This window comes from Bombus vosnesenskii, unplaced genomic scaffold (genome assembly GCF_011952255.1).
Source record: "Bombus vosnesenskii isolate JDL3184/JDL3185 unplaced genomic scaffold, Bvos_JDL3184-5_v1.1 scf7180000016261, whole genome shotgun sequence".
Lineage (NCBI taxonomy): Eukaryota > Metazoa > Arthropoda > Insecta > Hymenoptera > Apidae > Bombus > Bombus vosnesenskii.
Genome location: NW_022884330.1, coordinates 2,738,552 through 2,758,525, shown reverse-complemented (window position 1 = coordinate 2,758,525; position 19,974 = coordinate 2,738,552). Strand labels below are relative to the sequence as shown.

At 36.6% G+C, this 19,974-nt stretch overlaps 1 protein-coding gene and 1 long non-coding RNA gene across 2 annotated transcripts; one reads left to right on the top strand and one right to left on the bottom strand.

Annotated features, from left to right (window-relative positions):
• The first annotated feature begins 18 nt into the window (after positions 1-18).
• LOC117241821 (CB1 cannabinoid receptor-interacting protein 1-like) lies at positions 19-19,846 on the top strand. Its single transcript, XM_033507973.1, has 2 exons — positions 19-448; positions 18,242-19,846. Exons 1-2 carry the CDS (start codon positions 273-275, stop codon positions 18,564-18,566), a joined length of 501 nt encoding a protein of 166 aa, XP_033363864.1. The 5' UTR covers positions 19-272; the 3' UTR covers positions 18,567-19,846.
• On the bottom strand, positions 17,410-18,352 carry LOC117241822. Its single transcript, XR_004495126.1, has 3 exons — positions 18,216-18,352; positions 17,987-18,065; positions 17,410-17,706 (listed from the first exon to the last, which is right to left on the bottom strand). It is a non-coding gene; the product is annotated as an uncharacterized LOC117241822 (long non-coding RNA).
• Positions 19,847-19,974: the final 128 nt, after the last annotated feature.

Genomic DNA, 19,974 nt, shown 5'->3' with positions numbered 1-19,974 from the left:
TACGACGCTGCGGTTCAGTAAGCGTCGCGACGCCCACCGTGCACGTTGCACCGTTCGTTTGTCCTGTTGCGACGTTCTTTCGAAGTACGCCAATTTTACAAGAGTTCTGCCTTTCAAATTTTCAGAAAAGATCTTACTTCTATTTTTTCAATTGTACCACACGCATAGTCATATCGCGTGATTTAAACGGACATCTATTTAAGCATCGATCGTTCAAAAGACGTTGCACTGTATCTTTTTATCTTTCCTCCAAAGTTAAATTATGGTGATAGATGGGTGCTGATGGACATTTTCGAGTGACCTTGTCCCTAAGGCGCGAACCGGCCGCAGGTCCTGTTTACTGTAAAATGGAGACATCGGCGAGATTTCGGCAGCTGAAGACAGTGAAACTAAGCTGCGAAGCCACGTATCGGTTGGACATCAGCTTCAAACCTCCGCAACTATTAGAGTGGGTACAGTGAATGTGACGATAGCAATTATATTACTTCAATTAATCTTCACTTTTTTCCTTAAGAGCAATCATTTCTTCACGTCCTCGTGCTTGATCACCGTTTATTATTTTCGCATGTCCGTGTACCACTGTTTCCTTTTTATCTGATCCCGCGGCTCTGTTTTATAACACGGTCCTTTTACCCAGCGGTAATTTCATCGCTGCAATTGCAATAATAAGGATATCTGAAACACAGCTCAGGGATTTATAGTTTTTTAAAGATATTAGAAACTCGACAGCCAGTCATTATTATCTTACTTTGGTATTATCCGGTGCGATCGAGATATTAATTTTACCGCGTAAATTCGTGATCAGATAAATTTCTGAGACATAGTACTTGATAGATGAGCGTTATTCTTACCTGTCGCTAAATATTGATTTCACTGTGCGATCATAGATTGTAGTTTTCATTTTTTAAAAGGTTCAGCATTGCATATTTTCATCTTACGTATTTCTTGTAACCTCAGCCTTTTCATATGAATTATTATTTTAATCGTTTCTATTAATATTTAAACTACCTATTAATCGTAAATTAAATACCATTTTTACCCTTCGTACTAAAACATTATACCGTTTACTGACTTTCTACTATAATCGTAACCCGATTTTCAGTGGCCGTTATAGTTTCCAGTTTATACTTGGCAAACAGTTTTAGATCTCTCATTTACGATACCTACTGGATAAAATGCTCATTTACGATACATCGATCATCAAAGAAATTCCCATTTTGTGTACCATTGCTTTTAAGAGAACAAACGTACCAATACTGAACTTTTACGTCCATCCGATAAACTCAACGCGCGAAACGGTTCGCAGAAAAAGATTACACCTATTTTCGACATGCGTCGGAGAACGTGAATTATAGGCTGAAAGTAGTAAAAATGATATATGCACGTCCTTTCTGAGGGATCGAACCCGCCCAACCTGCGAGCGTTATTACAAATGCTCGTGGATGCGCGTAGTTCTCGATAGATGTGTACATTTCAATGTATATACGCAATAACACGTTTAGAATACCGTACGCACATATCTTTCAAACAACACGATATCGATGCAGTACTATACTATCGTCGTTAATTTTTTTCCTATAATATGTCTCTTCTATAATCGTCCTTAATGTTTCATACACACTTACGATACTTCAATTACACGTGTGTTCAGGATTACGCGTTTCTTGAACGAAAGTAGCATTTATTGGAACACTTCTTGTAATCGTGTTCCACATTTCTATATGATTTAAGATGTTACGATATAATAATGGTATAATATAAATTCTGCCAGCCTTTAAAAATAGAACATCCTATCATATGTTTTCTATTTCTGGACGAAATAATCTCTCTTCGTATTGGTTTTTATTGTTCCTAATTCCATTATAAGACACGGCATTGTTGCGATGGTGAACGATATTCTCCTTTCAATGAAATTTCTCCAACCAATGACGTACACCATATTATACGTTAAAGATGAGAAAAGATCGTGCAGATTTATAAGAAACTTCTTCGTTAATCAACTTGTAAATGTGTTAAGAATTGCATGGTACCAGTGAAACGGACGTGTAAAATTAGTGTTCGACAAGGATCATACATTTTCGCTCGAGCCCTCGAGGATTGACCGTGTTTCCTTCGCTGGATCAACCGGGATACTTTAACGCAAGAGTGAGAATTATAAAATACGATCCTTCTGACCTTATAAAACGTTATATGCTTTATAGTCGTGACGAGCGATTTTAAGAGCGCAGAAAAACGACATTAGGAAAGATCAATCTCCATTTAGCGATTCTCAGGACCTCGTCGACGGAAGAATGAGAAAAGAAGAGGAAGAATCGCTTCTGTGGATACCGTTCCGAATAATTACAACCGGAGAGTTTCTAAACGACACTCTTCGCGGCTTAACTGGATCAGGAGGATCGTCGATCAACGATAACTTTTAATTCACGGATGGGTTCCATCGAGGATTAAGGACCATGAGGTGTCACTGTGCACGGCATACTAATAGTCTTTTGTTGGCCACGATATAGGAAATAACCGAGCACGATGACAAACGTCTGGATATGAAAGCCTCGTTCCCCACTGTTCGACGTTCGATATCTCCGGATCACTTTGTCGGGATGATTTAACCCCCAGATAGTTTGCCTGAAAAGAACATCAGTTTTATAAACGTGATTGTAAAATGCTTCTTATAATTCTTTTTCCGAGCAGAAAGAACAGATTTCTTGCTCGAATAGTAGAGCACGACGTGAGACATAACATTTGTGAAAGATATAGAAGATCTTTTACAAGAAGAATCGGCGAAAGAGATATGCTTTGAGATAAATGCTCGTTTTTATCTTCATCTATTCCAGCAGTAATTCGCGAACTATTAGTCATTCTTTTCAGTTTCTTATTTTATAATTTCTTTTAATATTTGACTCTTCGTTTTAAAATCTCAAAAACTTCGTTCCCCTTGCATGCATCTGTATTATTTAATCCGTTGAACAATTCATTTTTATTAAGCTTGCGATATACGTTCGTTCCATATTCTCCGTTTATATATGGTATACATAAAAACAGAACAAACTTATGTTACAATCCAATGCATGCTGTATATGTTGTTATCCAAGGATATCTAATATATTCGTATTTTTCGATATCTAAGTATATATACGTATGACTATATGCGAGAACAAAGACTAAATGATATTACTTCGTTGAAACGAAAACGAAGAGTCAGGAACATTTGATAAAAGGTACTTGAAAAACAAACGAAAGATATTGAGAAGGGTTGTAGGAGATACATGTACCCGAAGGGGTAGGAAACACGTCAAGAAGTAACGGATTAAGTTCTGCAGCTGCCCAGGTCTGTCGACGGTCGACTGTCTATCCAAAGAATGTTCGTAACTGAAAATGCTTGCAAAATAAATGTTTAGGGCCAGTGTCGAACGCTCTTATTCATGAAGAACAGCGTAGTACAAGAAGGCTACGACCAAAAGTATCGAATTATTTGTCTAAGGACAAATTGGACAAAAGGATTACCATGTCTGTAAATATATGAAAAAAGGGATACAGAACGTTGTACTTTGATGTAAGTATATAGGTGCAACTGTGTCAGAAATGTGGTGAGAGTAAAGCAGGTGTTACCACTACGTACTTACTGAAACGATACGTATACATATCGCAGTAATTGCCTTGAACTGTAAAAGTTACAAATCGATTACGATCATCGGTACGGTTAATGCTACTGAAACAATTGGACTCTGATATTTGACATACGGTTCGCTGGATATTTAACGAGATTTTCACTGGCGAGAGCTGTGAAAGTACGAATGCCGTAAAAAGATGCGAAACGACGTTACTAAACGACCTAAAACCCACCCAACAACAAGAAGAAAATCGTAGAAATTATTATATCTTTTTGGAAGTTTATCTAAACGGCGCACCTCTTAAAATTGTTATCAACGCTATATTTAAGTATCGAACTGTGCATTGCACACTTATTTTCCTTAAATCATCTAGGAAAAAGGATCTCGCAACTACAACTTTTCCCGAGGTCTCCTGAAGAGATGCATTTATTAAAGCTACCACGAATATCAAACTGTGTACCGTAGTTTGTTCAGGCGCATCGGGGAAATATCTTGGAGGTAGGATTAGAGAAATTGCGTTAGATTAAAAAATTTGTAGAAATTCGAAAATTATGGAGTCACTGTTTCGAAATTTCCCTGAAAACCATCTACATATGTATGCACGCACGCACTTCGCAAAGTTTCGAAGTTTGATGTAGGACGAGGGTAGAATCGATGAAAATTTCATTGGTTCGTCTGGCAGGCGGACTGATGATAAATAATTTCGATCGAATCTGGATGTATCGTGTTTTCGTAACGATACATTTTCGTTACGAAATAGACACGTCAAAAGACGAAAGTAATCATACACGACCGGTTGAAATATCGACTGGCGTTATATTGCGGCGCCCGGTCTCCGGCTCGCACAGGGTTGGAAAATGAACCGTCGCTCGTAACACGAATAGCAGCTAAAATTACGTGGCAATTACGATATGCAGAGTGTTGCTGATGCTAGTGAACGAGCACGGGTTTCGCGTGGATAATATTTAAACAACCATGGCCAATTAGACGGTGAGGAAACGAACGCGGTACCAGGAAATCGAGTCCTTCGGAAAATGCAACTGTCATTCTTTTTATGCACGAAATCACTCCATTCGTTGTTGGTCGATTGTAAACTCGCGTGTTATTTAGGAATCAGAAATTCCGTTATTTATCGCATAATTATACAGTAGAAGCTCGTTTAGCTGACGTGACGTGGACCGGGTCTATATCGGATAATACGCAAGAATTCTATTAATGTTCATAAATCCTATAACAAAACCATAGAAAACATTTGAAATTTTGTAATATTCTACATGCAATTAGGCTCGATTCGTTATTTAATAGCTTGAAAGTTTGATTAACTGCTTCCGCAATATCTGATTATTTTACAGTAACTAAGTTATAATAAGTAAGTTATAGTAAGTAAGGTGGTTCGAAGCAGCCCGGATAATGCGCAACATAACCGAGTCTCCATCGCAATATGAATAATAATTGATAGAATTTTGAATGAATTCGTTATGTTCTTGTTATTATTAACGATATCCAAATATTTGTAGAATACTCTGACGAATATATACTATGCGTGTTATACGAAACATTTTGAAATTTAATTAGCACGGTAATGAGGCCAGACTATCATAATTATATTGGTAAAGTCTGAGACAAGTTTAAAAACGGATGTAACAGCTACGAGATATTTAACGCAAATATACGTTTCATACAGTTGGATCACAAAAATATTTAAACGGTCAATTGTCAATTACGTTAATAAGCCTCAATTATTATATGCTTAAGATAGCTATTCATAGCGTACGCTAATTTTTTTATTAAATATATATTTACAGTACACGTACGTACTAATATGCACAATAATGTACACGCTAATCCTACATATTGATATATAAAATATTTTCGTGAGCCTCTGTATAAATTTATTACGTTCCTCTTGCCATTAACGACATAGCTTTGAATGTATACATTTATTTACTGCCATTCTCGAATGTAATATTATGAAAGAAAATATTAATACCGTCATACAAATGTTCGATGCAGAGTTTTAAATGAGTACATTCTATCCAGCAAATTATACTGTAAATTGCCCCACGATCAATGCGAAATTGGGATTTCCTGTCTTGCCCTCCAGTGTTTCCTAGTATTTGTAAAAATGTTCTGTCCTTTGTTTCGGGCTATATCGTTCGTTTTGTCATTCGATAGCAAACATTTATAATCCATTCTCATCCATTATTTTTGTGGCTTGTGTAAGAGAAAAATATCCCATTTTCTTCATGAATATGTTATTTGCAAATTTAACAGAAATGTGCATCACTCGGATAAAGGGCAAACGGATATTTATTCCGTGAATACGATCTACATCTCAATTTCGTTGTCTTCAAAATTCGTGTAGAATTTTCACTGTCTTAAGGGTCGTATACTTGATTAATCCGAATCACGCAATATAGCGGTAAACTTTACGTGAGTTAGATTAATTAGCGAGTACTCTAATTATTATATGCGTACTGCGTTCCTTTGCTACCGAGTTTCGAAACTTGACGGAAGAAATAAAGATACGAAGAAGACTATTCGAGATTCGGAGTATAAAATTGTAGTGTCTTATTTCACTCACATTATCACCGTGACAGTTATTGTATTATTATTAGCTTAGATCTCGTAGTTGGATGTTCATTTCATAAATAAACAAAATTTGATCGATATTTGAATTCAGTATAAAGAGAATGACAAACCATTTATAATATCTTTCCAATCTGTCAGCTGCAAAACGAATTATTATATCGAACACAGTACGACGGAAAATAAAGAACGATACAAGAAGGAATAAAAGTAAAGACATTGAGATACGAAAAACATCGAGAAAATGAGTTATTTGTACACCGTGTTTAGGAATAAATACGACGTGTACCACGCGAAAATACGAAAAAGCCATATCATCCGCGTCATTTACGTTTTAACAATTTCCACCAGCGAGAAACTTTGGAAAATTCCAAAATTTACATCCACCAACGTTGGAATTTTTCGTGTAGAATTTTTCGTTTTGGGAACGCCAAGAGCTATTCTACGAGACGATAAAATGCCTGGGAAATCCGTCGATATATCGGTACGAACAGTTACATCGAGTCGGCGCGACTGTAGTATCTTCTTCTCTCCTGTCTGGCAGGTTCAATATTCCCAATAACACTCGACCTTTGAAAGTTGATTACCTGCGTTACGTTTTGCCACGGCCGAGGACTTTAATCTTTACGTACATGTACAAACTTATCGAAAGTTTTCGTTTCTGGCAAAAGCTCGATCGGATTCTCGATAACTGTGAATGCTCGTGACTCGCGTCAATAAACATTCAGCGGCGGTCGCTGCAAAGGCACTGCACTGGTTGCGCAAACGATGGAAAAAGGGATATACACGTTGGTTGGGGAAAAAGCTTATTTACAAAATCCTCGAGAAAGAGCGAGACGTTATCTGTACAGGCGTCTGTTCCAACTATTTTTCATCACCTATGCGAGAAGGCCACTTTCCACGTCGGATAAGTTTAAATTTACCGCTCGAAAGAGCCGCTCTGAAAATAATTTTGCCCCAACTTTTCCTTGCTCCAATTAATATCTCGGATTGAAAATTTACTCTACTACCTTCGTTTTCTCTCTTTTCCCTCTCTTCTCCTCTCTTTTTCTTCTTTCATCTGTGCGACGTTACAGCGCCTGATTTATTTTTGCACTCGCTGGCTAATATCATAGGAATGGAAATTTTGCGTGTCCATCTATTGGGAATGACTGACAAGAAATGAGGTTCAGCTGGTTGCAGTCTAGTTGAAACTTTGCACGCTGACAGATAGACCGTAGATTTGCGTGTTGTATATGTTACAACGACTTCATATTTTTATGAAGACAAGTAGGGAAATAGAACCTGGACGGGAAGTTCCAGCAATTAAATATTAAAAGGAGTAGACTTTGCTTTAGATATTTTATATATTTTCGTCGATTATTGGATACATCTTGTTCATATCAAACTGAATTCTACGTTATTCGTCACTTTTACATCTTTTAGTTTAACGTAATTGTATAAACACGTGTGATCTGCCGATAGATTTTGTTATACGATTTATAAAAATGCGTCATTAAAAATAGCTTATATGCTTGGAATTCATATAATAAGAATTTGTATTAAAGTAAGTGGATTCAACCAGCAAGAGTTCATTTAACCGTGCACTCATTAAAATTGCGCTCGAGTAAATAGAATTCGTAAAAATTAGGTTCTACCGTATAGGTCGGATATTCAACATTTTTCACGATTCGTTGATATTTCATACCTCTGTATCCCCATTTTTTTTCACGATGGCTCAGAGGATTTGAAAGTTGGAACAGGCATCTTCATGGAATGCTCACAAGAAGTTCAAGTAACTTATATTTGACAATTTGAACCGTTACTCCGCGCGATAATTCACACGTATATTATTTAAAGAACACTGGAAAGATTCTGATAAAAATGATTTATTCATCGACTTGGTTTCTGCAGAAACATCTGGCTAATTAAAAATTCCATTACTGCTCTAGGTAGCAATTCAAGAGTATCGTGTGACAATGTGCCATAAAATGTAAAATTCTGCACTATATACCGTGGCTCACGAACGTATCTGAACACTTATAGGAACTTTTCATGAACGTATTATGTGTATTACGACTTAAATCGTTGGAAATGCTCGGAAAAAAAACAAGCGAGGAACAAAACAGGCATTTGTTAACCATTGAACTTGCAGAAGCAGTTAAAACTTTTACGATATCGAGCTAGCAATTCGTAGCTACTCATCAACTTTCTCTTCAGCCTACTTATCGAACAAAGGTATTTCTCTAATTATTTGCAACAGCGTATAAGAACCTGCGGTACTACGTGTGCTTAGTAAATCATTTCACGAATGACTAACTAATAACGTTTTAACGATCGAAAGTTTCGAGTTGACTTTGCCAAAGTCGAACAAGTCGCGTACACACACCGCTTCATAAAAGAGAAACGTGACGAAATAAATATTACAATATTGTCGTGAAACCAACTGTACATAAATATGTTATTTCTAGCGAGCGGAGCCGTGAACGAAGATCAGTAGTAACGAGACTGATAAGTCAGACGATCACAAAGCCTGCATCCAACTGAGAAACACTACTACGGAGTATAACATACATATACATAATACATTCACAATACACGTTCGATTCTAATTCTTAATACGTTCGTTAGCATCGTTATACGTGCAAATTATGTTCGAAGATTGTAAAAGAAGAGCACGATAAGTCACATTTTATAATTTTTACAGAGAAGCAATTTTAGGATTCGAGACGTAGTCAATCGATCTTACATCGGCAAAATTGTCTGTATTTTTAGTTTCGCAGCTAAACGTGCGTTTTCTCGCCTCTTCCTAAATTTTCAAAATATTCGTCGTCATTATGTTACAGCATCGAAGATATTAAAATATCGCTGGTCTTAATAACTATATCTTTCGGGTCCGTACAAATGTCATCAAGTTCAAATTGAGATTCAGTAGCTATACAAATTAATGAAAACCGATTGATTCTTTACAAGAATTGATCGATCTTTGTCGATACGACGATATATTCTTAAGGCGAATACAGCGTCTGATTAAAAGAATTGGCAATTCCTCTGCAAACGGATCGCTAGGTAGAAAACGTTTGGAACGTTGATTAAATCTATAAAACGCGTCTTGCGAGGAAATTTAGGAGAATCACGTATTTATAAGGTGGATGCATGGAAAAAAGATCTGGTAGCGAGGTAGTGTAAAGACACACTGGCCTGACAGCGATACACAACGGTGCAAGAAACCGGGTCACGGAATAAAAAATATTCCACTTTCAAAAGTACTATAGACTGGTAGAACTAGAACAACAGCTTACTTCCATGTGGTCCATGACATCGGTTAATCGATGTAAAACAGAAGGAAAAGGGAACGTCAAATGGGTCAAACAGAAGTCTTCTACGAACTTTATCCCAATTTCATCCGAGTTTCGTTAACTTCTTCATAATAATTCATTCTATCGTGTAATCCTGTGCATTCCTATTTTCAAATTCGTATCGCGTACGACGTAAATTACAAAGCAGCACGTTTGCATATTCATGTTCTTTTTAAACGAAATATATTTTTATCAAGCCTCGCGTTTTATTCTCACGCTACTAAATTCTTGTAGTTGCGTAAAAATAATTACGTGTTAACCGCGTTCATAGTCGGAGGACGAAAATGTGCTTTAGAAAAGCGATATACATGTATCATAACTGGGAATTACGTTGACCCATAACGTGAGTCATGGGGCAGTGGAACGTGCTAAAAGATAGAAAATTTCGCATGCATCTGATTAATTGACACGCAAATACCACGATACGTATGGTCGCATGCGAAACAGAGTAAATTCTTTTTTTAGCCGTTTTAATATTTAAATCACGTAATAATTAAACCTTCAGGTATGATTACTCGAGTATAATTATTCGTAACTATATTTAGCCCTGAAGTCATGTAAATCGTGTTCCCTTTTAAACATAAAGTAAGATACATTCGTCAAATTCTCGATTTACCTAACGCGAACCGCTGAGTGTGGCGTTGCAAGTATTTGTACAGGGGATCGTCTCTATTTATCGTCGACGTGAGTCAGCGATTTTCGCGAGTCTTTGTTAGGAAATCGCATCCCTCCGGAAAGTGCAACTGTCGGCACTGCTTAGAAGTTCGATTAACAGCGTGTATCCTTGGTGGGCCGCTATCGAAACTTTTGTCGCAAATTTCCACCCGAACAAACGTGCCTATTTTTCGAAGGTCTCCCTTTCATCTCGCCTGTTTCAATGCCGACTGTTCCTACTTTATTTCGCGAACACAGCAAGGAAGAGGAGAGTAAACGAAGAAGAAGAAGAGAGGAAAGAGGCGAGGAGGAAAAAGAAAGAAAGTAAAGAGACTAAAAATACAAGATTGCGAATGGCTTTTTGTTTTACAGACGGATCGCCTTTTAAAAGGGAAGCTTCGTCCCATTGGCTTTTTCCTCTCGCCTCTCTTTATTTCTGTCTCTCTCTCAGATTCGCGCTCCGCCGCCAAATTCGCTAATTGGGAACCATTTTTGTCGGAGATTCGTGTTGTCCGATCGATTTAAGTACGTGCAGCCAATTATCCCACGAACTATCGAACGCGGCTACAATTTGATTTGAAAGAGCTGTAGGGTTTTTGCTGATTCAATCTCTGTTTGAAAACTGGGAAAAAAAAGGAAGAAAAAAAAACAGGAAATCTACGTTGGAATTTTGGTTATTATTTCTGGCAACAGTTTTGCAAACAGATTCATTCTTCGGGACAAATAGTAACAAATAGTAACATAAAGATTTTGATATACGATGGATCACGAAAATATTTCAACGCTCACCATAGGAAGCTTTTACACGTGTAGAGTGTGTGTTACATAAAACAATTGGAAACTTTATTAGCTCTGTAACGAGACACGACCGTCGTGATCATATTGATGAAATTTGGAACCAATATGAAAATGTAAGCAAAAGTTACGAGATAATATATATTAGTGAAAGATTTTTTACAAGTGTTCGACAAGTGTACTTCCGCGAGCTTCTTTATATACAATAGTTTTATAACAGATTAATAGATGATAACTATAAGTAAAATAATCTTGGATGAAATACACGTATAATGAGTATGCTGAATAATACCGCGTCTGCCTATAAAAACGGAATGAGAAAACGTGGCTTATAAAACGCGGTATAATGCCAAGGGAGACGTTCCAGGGTTGGGAAACTTATTGTCCTACTTTTTCGCGTAGCCCTTTGAATCACATAAATTTCGAACAACAAGTATAATAGGCGCGGTAGGTAATCTCGCCATAGAAAGTTGGATTTTCAACGTAACATCGTGTTAAATTGATGCAATATCGGACAGAATGTTCCAGTCTCTGTCCACTTAATCGACCCGAAACAGTGTCCATTTAATTGCTTTCTACACGAGCAATAAGCTTTCAGTATAGTACTGCCACAATCGAATAGCATAAAGCAGAGTCAATTGCTGAAGATCCAATACAGTCTAGGTAATAGCGTGCCAACGATTTAGGTCGCGACTAGTAAACCTCATAACCGCGAAACAGTTGGACGAATTAATTAAAGTCTGATCTTGGTGGCGTATTCGGAATGTTAGTGGCGCAATCGAAACGGAAAAGCGCGTCGAATTACGAGCAAGATGTTTTCCGCTGGTGAAGTGAAAATATATTTCTTCCGAAAATTGCACGTGATCTATCAAAGTCGTCGCTTTGGGATTCGCTCCCTCTCTCTCTCTCTCTTTCTCTCTCTCTCTCTCTCTCTCGCCTGATACGTATGCATGCACTTTATTCGGCGGAGTCGATTTCCGGGGGAAACGCGCGCGTGGATGGAAAGCTAACAGAGCCAGATAGTTCTACTTTAAATCGAACGCTCCTACACCTCGGAGGATCTTATCTGGCGCGTGATGTATATCGTAACTTTCTAATTCCGCTTACAAAGTCGGTTACAAATATACAATACGAATTTAAGCGCGTTAAATGAACACTCTGTGTTTCGTTCCGCGAACCGAACAAAATTGGCCTGTATCGAAAAAGAAAACGAGGTACAACGAACAAAGAATTTCCTGAATAGAGAAGCAGAAAAGCCGTTTCCGCTGTTGGCGAGTTTGTCAGAGGGATTATTTTCAATGCGACGGAACTTCTCTTCTCGTTGTTGGTGTTTTTTTTAACTCTCGTCACTGAGGCAAAAAGGAAGCGAAGTGTCTACCAGATGATCATCCGAGATCAAAGCAGGCCAAATCCACTGCGTGTCTAAGGATCGAACGGAACGGTATCACGATCGTTAAAGTGGAGACTCTGGCTAGATTTTGTTCGATTTCGTCTTGAGGAAATTTTGCTTGCACGCGAAACTCTGAATTAGTTAGCGTACGACGAGAACACTCGAATCGTGCTTTCGAATCGCGGCGAATCGATCACGGACGGAGCTTTCATCGTTAAAAATCAACCAGAAATATCTACTTTTAGTATTTAATGCAGAGAATGGCTTACCGTTGCATGTCTCGAGTGAAACGGAGAATTTTTTACCTCGTTGCCTGCTATCAGTCCAACGTATCTCCACCCTTATCGCTGCCACGCGTTCCTTTTCCAACTTCCACCAACAATCGTTCTTGGTCATTTCCTTTGAGTCATACCACCTCGGTTTTCCTCCAGGATAAGAGAAATCGGGGAAACTCTGTCGATGGTAAAACACAGTAGTTACCAAGGTTTCGTGGCTGCTAAAAAGACTCTATGGTCTCTTACGATATCGTAATCTTTGGCAAATAAAAATATCTACGTATCGATCGACAACCAATTTAACTTTATCTATATACAGCGTCTCGTCTCGTGAGCTAAATATAGTATACAGCCTCGTTATTATTTTGTTGTAGTCTCTACAGGATTCGTTCGAAGGACGTAAACAAGAAACGAAATACTCCAGCAGTCTGTAAAAATCATTCGAAGAAACTCATTACCCGACAAGACGAGAAGGACAAGAACAGACTGCTGAAGTGACGGATATCAAAAACTCTAATTTTAGCGGAATCTTTCCTCGCGTTTCATTCTAATTAAATCTTTCTTAATCTTTCGCCAGGAATTTTCCCAGCAATCTAATATTCTCACAAAAATCTCCCGAAAATGCCAAAAATCGTTCGTAATACTCCGCGAACATCCAATGAAAGAAATCTCGTAGAGACGCGATTCTTCTTCTTCCAAATTAAGAAGTGCTCGTCATGGTAGGCCGTTGTTTCCAAGCAAAAAAACTCTCGAGAGGGATTAATCGGGAAAATTGGATGTTCTACGTTGAATCGAGAGGAGAGAAACGAACAAAGAAGTCTCCACACTGCTTACGATCTAGGACTCGTTACATTTTTCACGAACGGCGATAGAATCGTATCGATCGAACGTGGATACGCCTCTAGGTATTATTCGTAATTTGCCATCGAAAAGCTTCTTTTTAAGGTATCTACATCGATATATCCGTCGGTTATTTCGCTAAAACGATTCCGCGATTGCGATTGATCAACGACGACGACGACGACGATGACGACGACGACCCGAATGTATTGCACCAAAAATTTCTTCGTGCTCTTTATTTTTACGACGAGCGACCATGCGTGCTTTGGTTCTTTACGAGTAATATCGAAAAGCGACGTGCTGGGAATGCGAATCTCGAGTTTACGATTTCGTCACGGGCTTAGACAGTCCTCTGGGTCGTTTAATGTTTAAGGAGCACACCTTTGAACATCCTGACGACGACCGTATTGACTCAAGCAATTGCTGAATTCCTCGCAACCTGAAAAGGAACACTAACATTATCCAAGTTCGAAGATGAATATTGCACGATTGCGATCGAAGGTACAGAAGCGATGGGAGTCGAGCTAGAAAAGAGAGTAAGTTTCTTGTTTAAATTCGAATTTTGGTTTATGTATCGGTGCTATTTCTAATGAACTTACCCTGGATGTTGCATTTATACGTTTGAAAAAATCTAGGTCAGTCGTGATCCTTTAAATGCGATACGCAGTTCCATTTATGAGATGTATTGCACCATTAGCTTTATAAGGGTTAAATTTATAACAGTAATTCGTAATAGTAATTCAAAGGATAATCTTAACAGTAATCTACATTACAGTTTTATTTATTTAGAATTTTATGTGCCGTACCTTTAATCACTGATACGAAAATGTAAATTTTACTCGTTGAATATCGCGTGATTGCGATCGAAGGCACAAAGCAATAAGACTCGATTCCCATTGCCCCGGAATTGATAGCAATTTTGATAATAATCCTGGTTACGATCTCACTTGTTTAACTTTTCACGCGTATCATTTTTCGCTTCTAATATGAAAATATTAACTACACGGGGAATATTGCACAATTGCGATGGAAAGGCGAGTACGATAGGGAGACATTATCGGAAAACTGAGTTTCTCTTTTAATGTAATTAATTATTTGAAACTTAGTACATTGTGCATTTGATTTGTAATTTAAAAACGTATATAAATTTCATCGTGAACGTTGCACGGTTGCGATAAAAGCCGGAGAACAATTTGAAGAATTTTTCTTTTAAATCCTATAGCAACTATAATTGTAATATTAACAACTTCGGCAACAGTGTGGTATATTTGAAACTTGGTGTATTTTGTTTTAGATTTATAAATTATAGAAAAAAATATTTTACTTTTTGACATCACAAATATTTTATATTCTATTTCCTGCGCGTTTCGACGATAGTTTTTCGAATATAAATCGACAGAACAGTGAACAACACGAGCCATGCTATTGCTCGGAGAAGCAAAGAGAAACTCTAACAATAAAAAATAAAAATGTTTCTCAAATGAATGCAGAAAATATACGAAATAGCGAAGCGTATAAAGTACCGATAGTCACGAACAATGTTTAACGTAATGAAACTTGTTTGAACAATATGTAAACTCATTGACCCTAAAGTAAAATTCTCTTAACAAGCTAGCGATTCACCGACTGTCGTTTTGTAGAAATAATTTAATCCAATTTAATTACCATTTGTATTTTATAATATGTGCCATCTTAATGAACCTGTGGAATCAACTGCTATAATTTCGATTGCCAAGATTTCTCGTGCTCGAATCACTTTTGCAATTTTCGAGTCTCTGTATTTCCAACTGAAACAGAGCAAACTATTATGATGATGGACGCAATATTAAACCGATATTTAACTTTTATACTTAACTATTGTATAACTGGGTCATTTCCCAATGGGAAAGTCTTTCTGAACCAGAAGATTAAATCTTCATAACCAGATTTGTATTTGCTTACGAAACAAAATTCGTATAAATGCGACAAAGTATTTTTAAAACCAATGTTATTATATTTAACATAATGTTATATGTTATAGTCTATTTAAGAAGTTAATAAACCCTATGAACATAAACTATTCGGTGTAAATTATTACTGGTTCAAGCGACAAATTGACTCGTTTTATGTATCGAATAAATGAATATAAATTTCCTTCCTCTTCCTTATATTCTTTTTTTGAAATATACAAAAGGAAGTAAGAGAAAGTATTACGCTTGTTGAACAACGATTTTCTGTTCCAATTTCCTCCTTCATAGAACGCTATATCAAGGACTATAATTCGAACTATTTAAACAGCAAGCAAAATCTCTGACGCTGGTTGGCTTCGCATTACCAAATAATTATACATTATATGTATATGTTTCTGCGTCACGAGAACTCATTTCTAACACGTGAATGATGCTCGACATTGATACGCGTAGGGATCATTTGCTCCTGCAAAACACTAAAAATATACGACAAGGCTTGAAGTGAAGCCAAGTTACACCGCGGTTACTATGCGGAATGTATTAATATTTAAAGCATACACTATATGAATTTACTATTTATAGAAACGCACGCACGTATTGTTTTCGTTGAACAGCGAAAATTTATCCGATACGCCAATGCAAAAATGCATTTTCTACTAGCCGATTACGTATTTAGCAAAGGAGCGCTTAACGAAACGCTTGAAATAACTTCCTCCTTTTATTTGTAGCTCTGTCGAAACTTTACGTTTGTACCGATTCATTTATAAGCGGATACACTTAGGATCGATTGTCGATCGATTAGAAAGGATAAAACGCATTGAAATTGAAGATTATACACGAAGACTCGAATGTAAATTTGTGCATAAAATACTAAAGTTCACCGACGATATTGGAAACTCTATAGAGGCGATATTTATTTTATATGGGCGTCATTTTAGGAGATGTAATTTCATAGATGGAACATAAAACGGAAGTACCGCTATAAAAATATTCATATTTACTGGGAGAAAGTTATTTTCAGTAACTTCTAGTTAGTCTAGAACGATATGTTTGATGAATAGCAAATATGATGAATGTTTCGACAAATATCTCAACTGAATGTAATGGAATATCGTTTCAATTACATTTAACGATAATATTGCTCAATCTATTCCTTTTATACCCTGATATTTGTGTTTCTTACGCTCAATTCATTTGATCGTCTGTTTATCCAAATCACGAACCCATTAAAATAAATTCCATCCTATTTCATTACAATACGTCTTCTACAATGAGAATCGTTACGAATATGAAGGGAAGGATGGGGACGAAGTTAAAATTCAGCAATTTGCAACATGTCGGGATGTCGCGACTATTTTGTAAATGATTGCGGCTCCGCGATACGTGCCAGATGGTGTACAATAGATACCGGAAACGAGATTCAGAATATACTCCAATACTAGCCGGCTGAAGATGCAAATGAATTTAAAGCACGATTCTGTAACATCGCCTGCCATCAACGTGAATCGCGTCTATCGATTTGCGATCAGTGAATCAGACTTGCTTCGATGCATGGATACAATTGAAACTAAAGAGCGTCCGATTCGATTAACCTTTCGGTAGACTTTCAAATTGTCCTGTTTGTCAAAGCCTTGAAGCCAGAACCTTTTGCTTGTTTTCCTTTTTCCGTGGAACCTAACGAGCGTTTCTCACCGCCGCCGCCCCCTCTCTCTTACTCTTTCTCTGCTACCTACAATTTAGGAAACACAGGTTCGTTTAAAAGAAGAAGATTAACGACGTAGAAGATTAAAATGTAAAATGCAGATTACAAAAGAAAAGTACAAAAAGCAAGCGGATAACGTGGAAATGTAAATTGCTTGTTTGCTTACAATAATATCCAAATAGCGTATGTTATAACACGCATCAAGTGATCGTTACGAGTTAACGAACAAATTTATGAATATTTCTAAAGTGATTATTAGATGAGACTTCGTTAATATGCAAACGAGATTTATTTATGGAGATAGTGGAGAAAATAAAGTTATGGTACTACGTATGCAGCTACAAACTAGCGTAACTGGAACGAACAACTTGTGCATATAATAACAACCTAATGTAAATTCTGCGATTATATTATCAATAAGGCTCCGCTCTTGAGGCTCTTCAGAGTACTATAAGTTCTCCGAGATTTAAGGCATGTTCCATCACTTTAGAGAACTTGATTTGAGTTGTGCGATCTTGTGACTGCGATCTTAATGTTCTGGGTTGTTATTTCAACAATCCTGTAAGCTGATAGTAGCACAACTTTAATGAAAACTCTAGTTTTTATGAACAGAAAAAACATAAGCCTCTATTAAATCTGAATATCATGACTAAACTGCGAATATTAATATAAATTCATATTTTTATGAATATAATGGGAAGAATCGAAAACTGTTTTACCTACTAAATATTAAAATGAATAATTTTGTACAGTACCTATCTAATCTTTTTATTACATATCATAACGAGATATTTTCTATAACAATAAACGCAGAACATTATTTTATAAAAACTGACAATGACTTACACCCCTGCGATTCTTAGTTAACCATAATACGTCCCTGTACTAGATCACATCACTGCTTCATAAGATGTATGTAGATCACCTGTAATAATATCACAGTAGACATTATAATGTTCAATATCTTTTGTTTTGTTTTTATCATATTCCACTAATTTTAATAAATTATAATAGTTGTATATAGTAGTAATTTTAATTTTAGACATAATTTGCTAAATAATAATCATAAACTTACCTAAATAATAATCTTAAAATTTATAGGTCCCTGAGCATAGGAGGGAAACAAGTGGAAACGATTGAACGTGCACGAGACGGGACAGCCTGTGCTTACAGTGCTTATCACAGCACAAAGGGTATACCGGCGAGTGCTCGTGGTCATCGTGAAGAATTGCCAATAGCCATGCGTGTCTTGGGTTCCGGTTACCTGACTACTTGTCTGCAGATCAAATACTACCGCCAAGACGATCAGAGCCACTGTGAATGGGGTGCCAGGTTACATTGTATCGAATTGGACTGTTCGAGCGTGGAAGGCAGATTAGTTACGGTAGACAGGGAAACATATAGGAAACTTGGCATAGAATCCTAGCAATCGATGGGTGTCAATGTCATGAAAGCCATCACATAGAGAAAGTGGCTGATATTTATTTCTTATCGCTTGTCGATTGTGATTGGCACATTTCCGATTGAAACAACATTAAAATCGCTTGACCAATAAAAAGGTCAGAATACAGGTGGCGGGTTTCTGTTTGGAACTTGAACAGCACAGCTTAGGATTTGAATCGTATAATAGGAAATTTTTGGCTACTTTAACACGTTAAGAAGCTCGACGTGTGAACATAATAAAATAAGGTGAACATTTTCGACAATTTCCGTGGTATTGATCGGCGGAAGAAAAATGGAGAATAACTATCTTTCTGTATGGTATCAATCAGATTTTTCAAGAAGCAAAACGTAAATATCTGCTAATGAGAAAACGAACATAACGATTCCTTTTGGTCCCTTAACGACTAGATATGTAATTATCGAACGGTGGATCCGTTTCATTAACGTAATCCAAATGTAATTTCATTCTCCTATTTTTCTATATCGAGAGACGTGTTTGTATATACGTACATATATGTATATCAGGAACATTCATGTATATATAATGATTGTTATAAAGTGATATAGAAAATAGACATAATGCTACGAATATAAGTGTATTTTATTTAACCTAAATATGGAACGATGTATTTTAGAATTATATTTAACGCGTTATTACCATAGAGATACAAAGATGGAGTACCTGAGTCATGTTACCGTGTAAGTGGATGCGATATATCTATAGAAAAAGAACGCTGCATAGAGACTTCTGCTTTGTATCTATGTCCTCTAATTAAGTATGCACACGACGCTGCTCGTTGATCGGTGTTACTTTACACTTACATATTTACTGTACGAATAAGCATGTGTTATACAAATAAGAAAAGATCTTTATATAGCGTTCTCTTTCTATTGCTATATTATTTTCTCAGCTCGCTCACAGACTTTGTTTTTATATCTCTATGATTATTACGAACTACAATCTTTTTAACGAATCGTAATCGTTAAGGAATCGATTGGGAAAATATTTGATCTATCGACAGTCTAAATTGTTATCGAATCGTAATCTCGTAATATTTTTACGATATACATAACGTATCAGGAATTAAGCACTCCATGCCTAGCGACCAATAGTATATGTATATGTATATTTAATCTGTCTATTGGAAAAATAATGGCAAAAAGTAAATAAATTTGAAGATTCCCATTATGCTACACATTATACAAACATACAAGTAATATAATACAAAATACTTGCTAGTATAGATATTATATGTATACTAATACATAAAAAAAATGGTTATTTGAATATAATATGTTGACATTTATAATAATAAAATTATAAATGTTAAACCGTTCGAATATAAATTCATTGTTCAATATTATTTAAATTTAAAAAATATAAAAAAATG

Bases quoted from the DNA above. Each gene is read 5' to 3' on its own strand.
- LOC117241821 (XM_033507973.1), top strand. From the start codon at position 273: ATGGGTGCTGATGGACATTTTCGAGTGACCTTGTCCCTAAGGCGCGAA. The intron at 449-18,241 runs GTGGGTACAGTG...TAAAATTTATAG, and splicing joins AAACCTCCGCAACTATTAGA to GTCCCTGAGCATAGGAGGGA.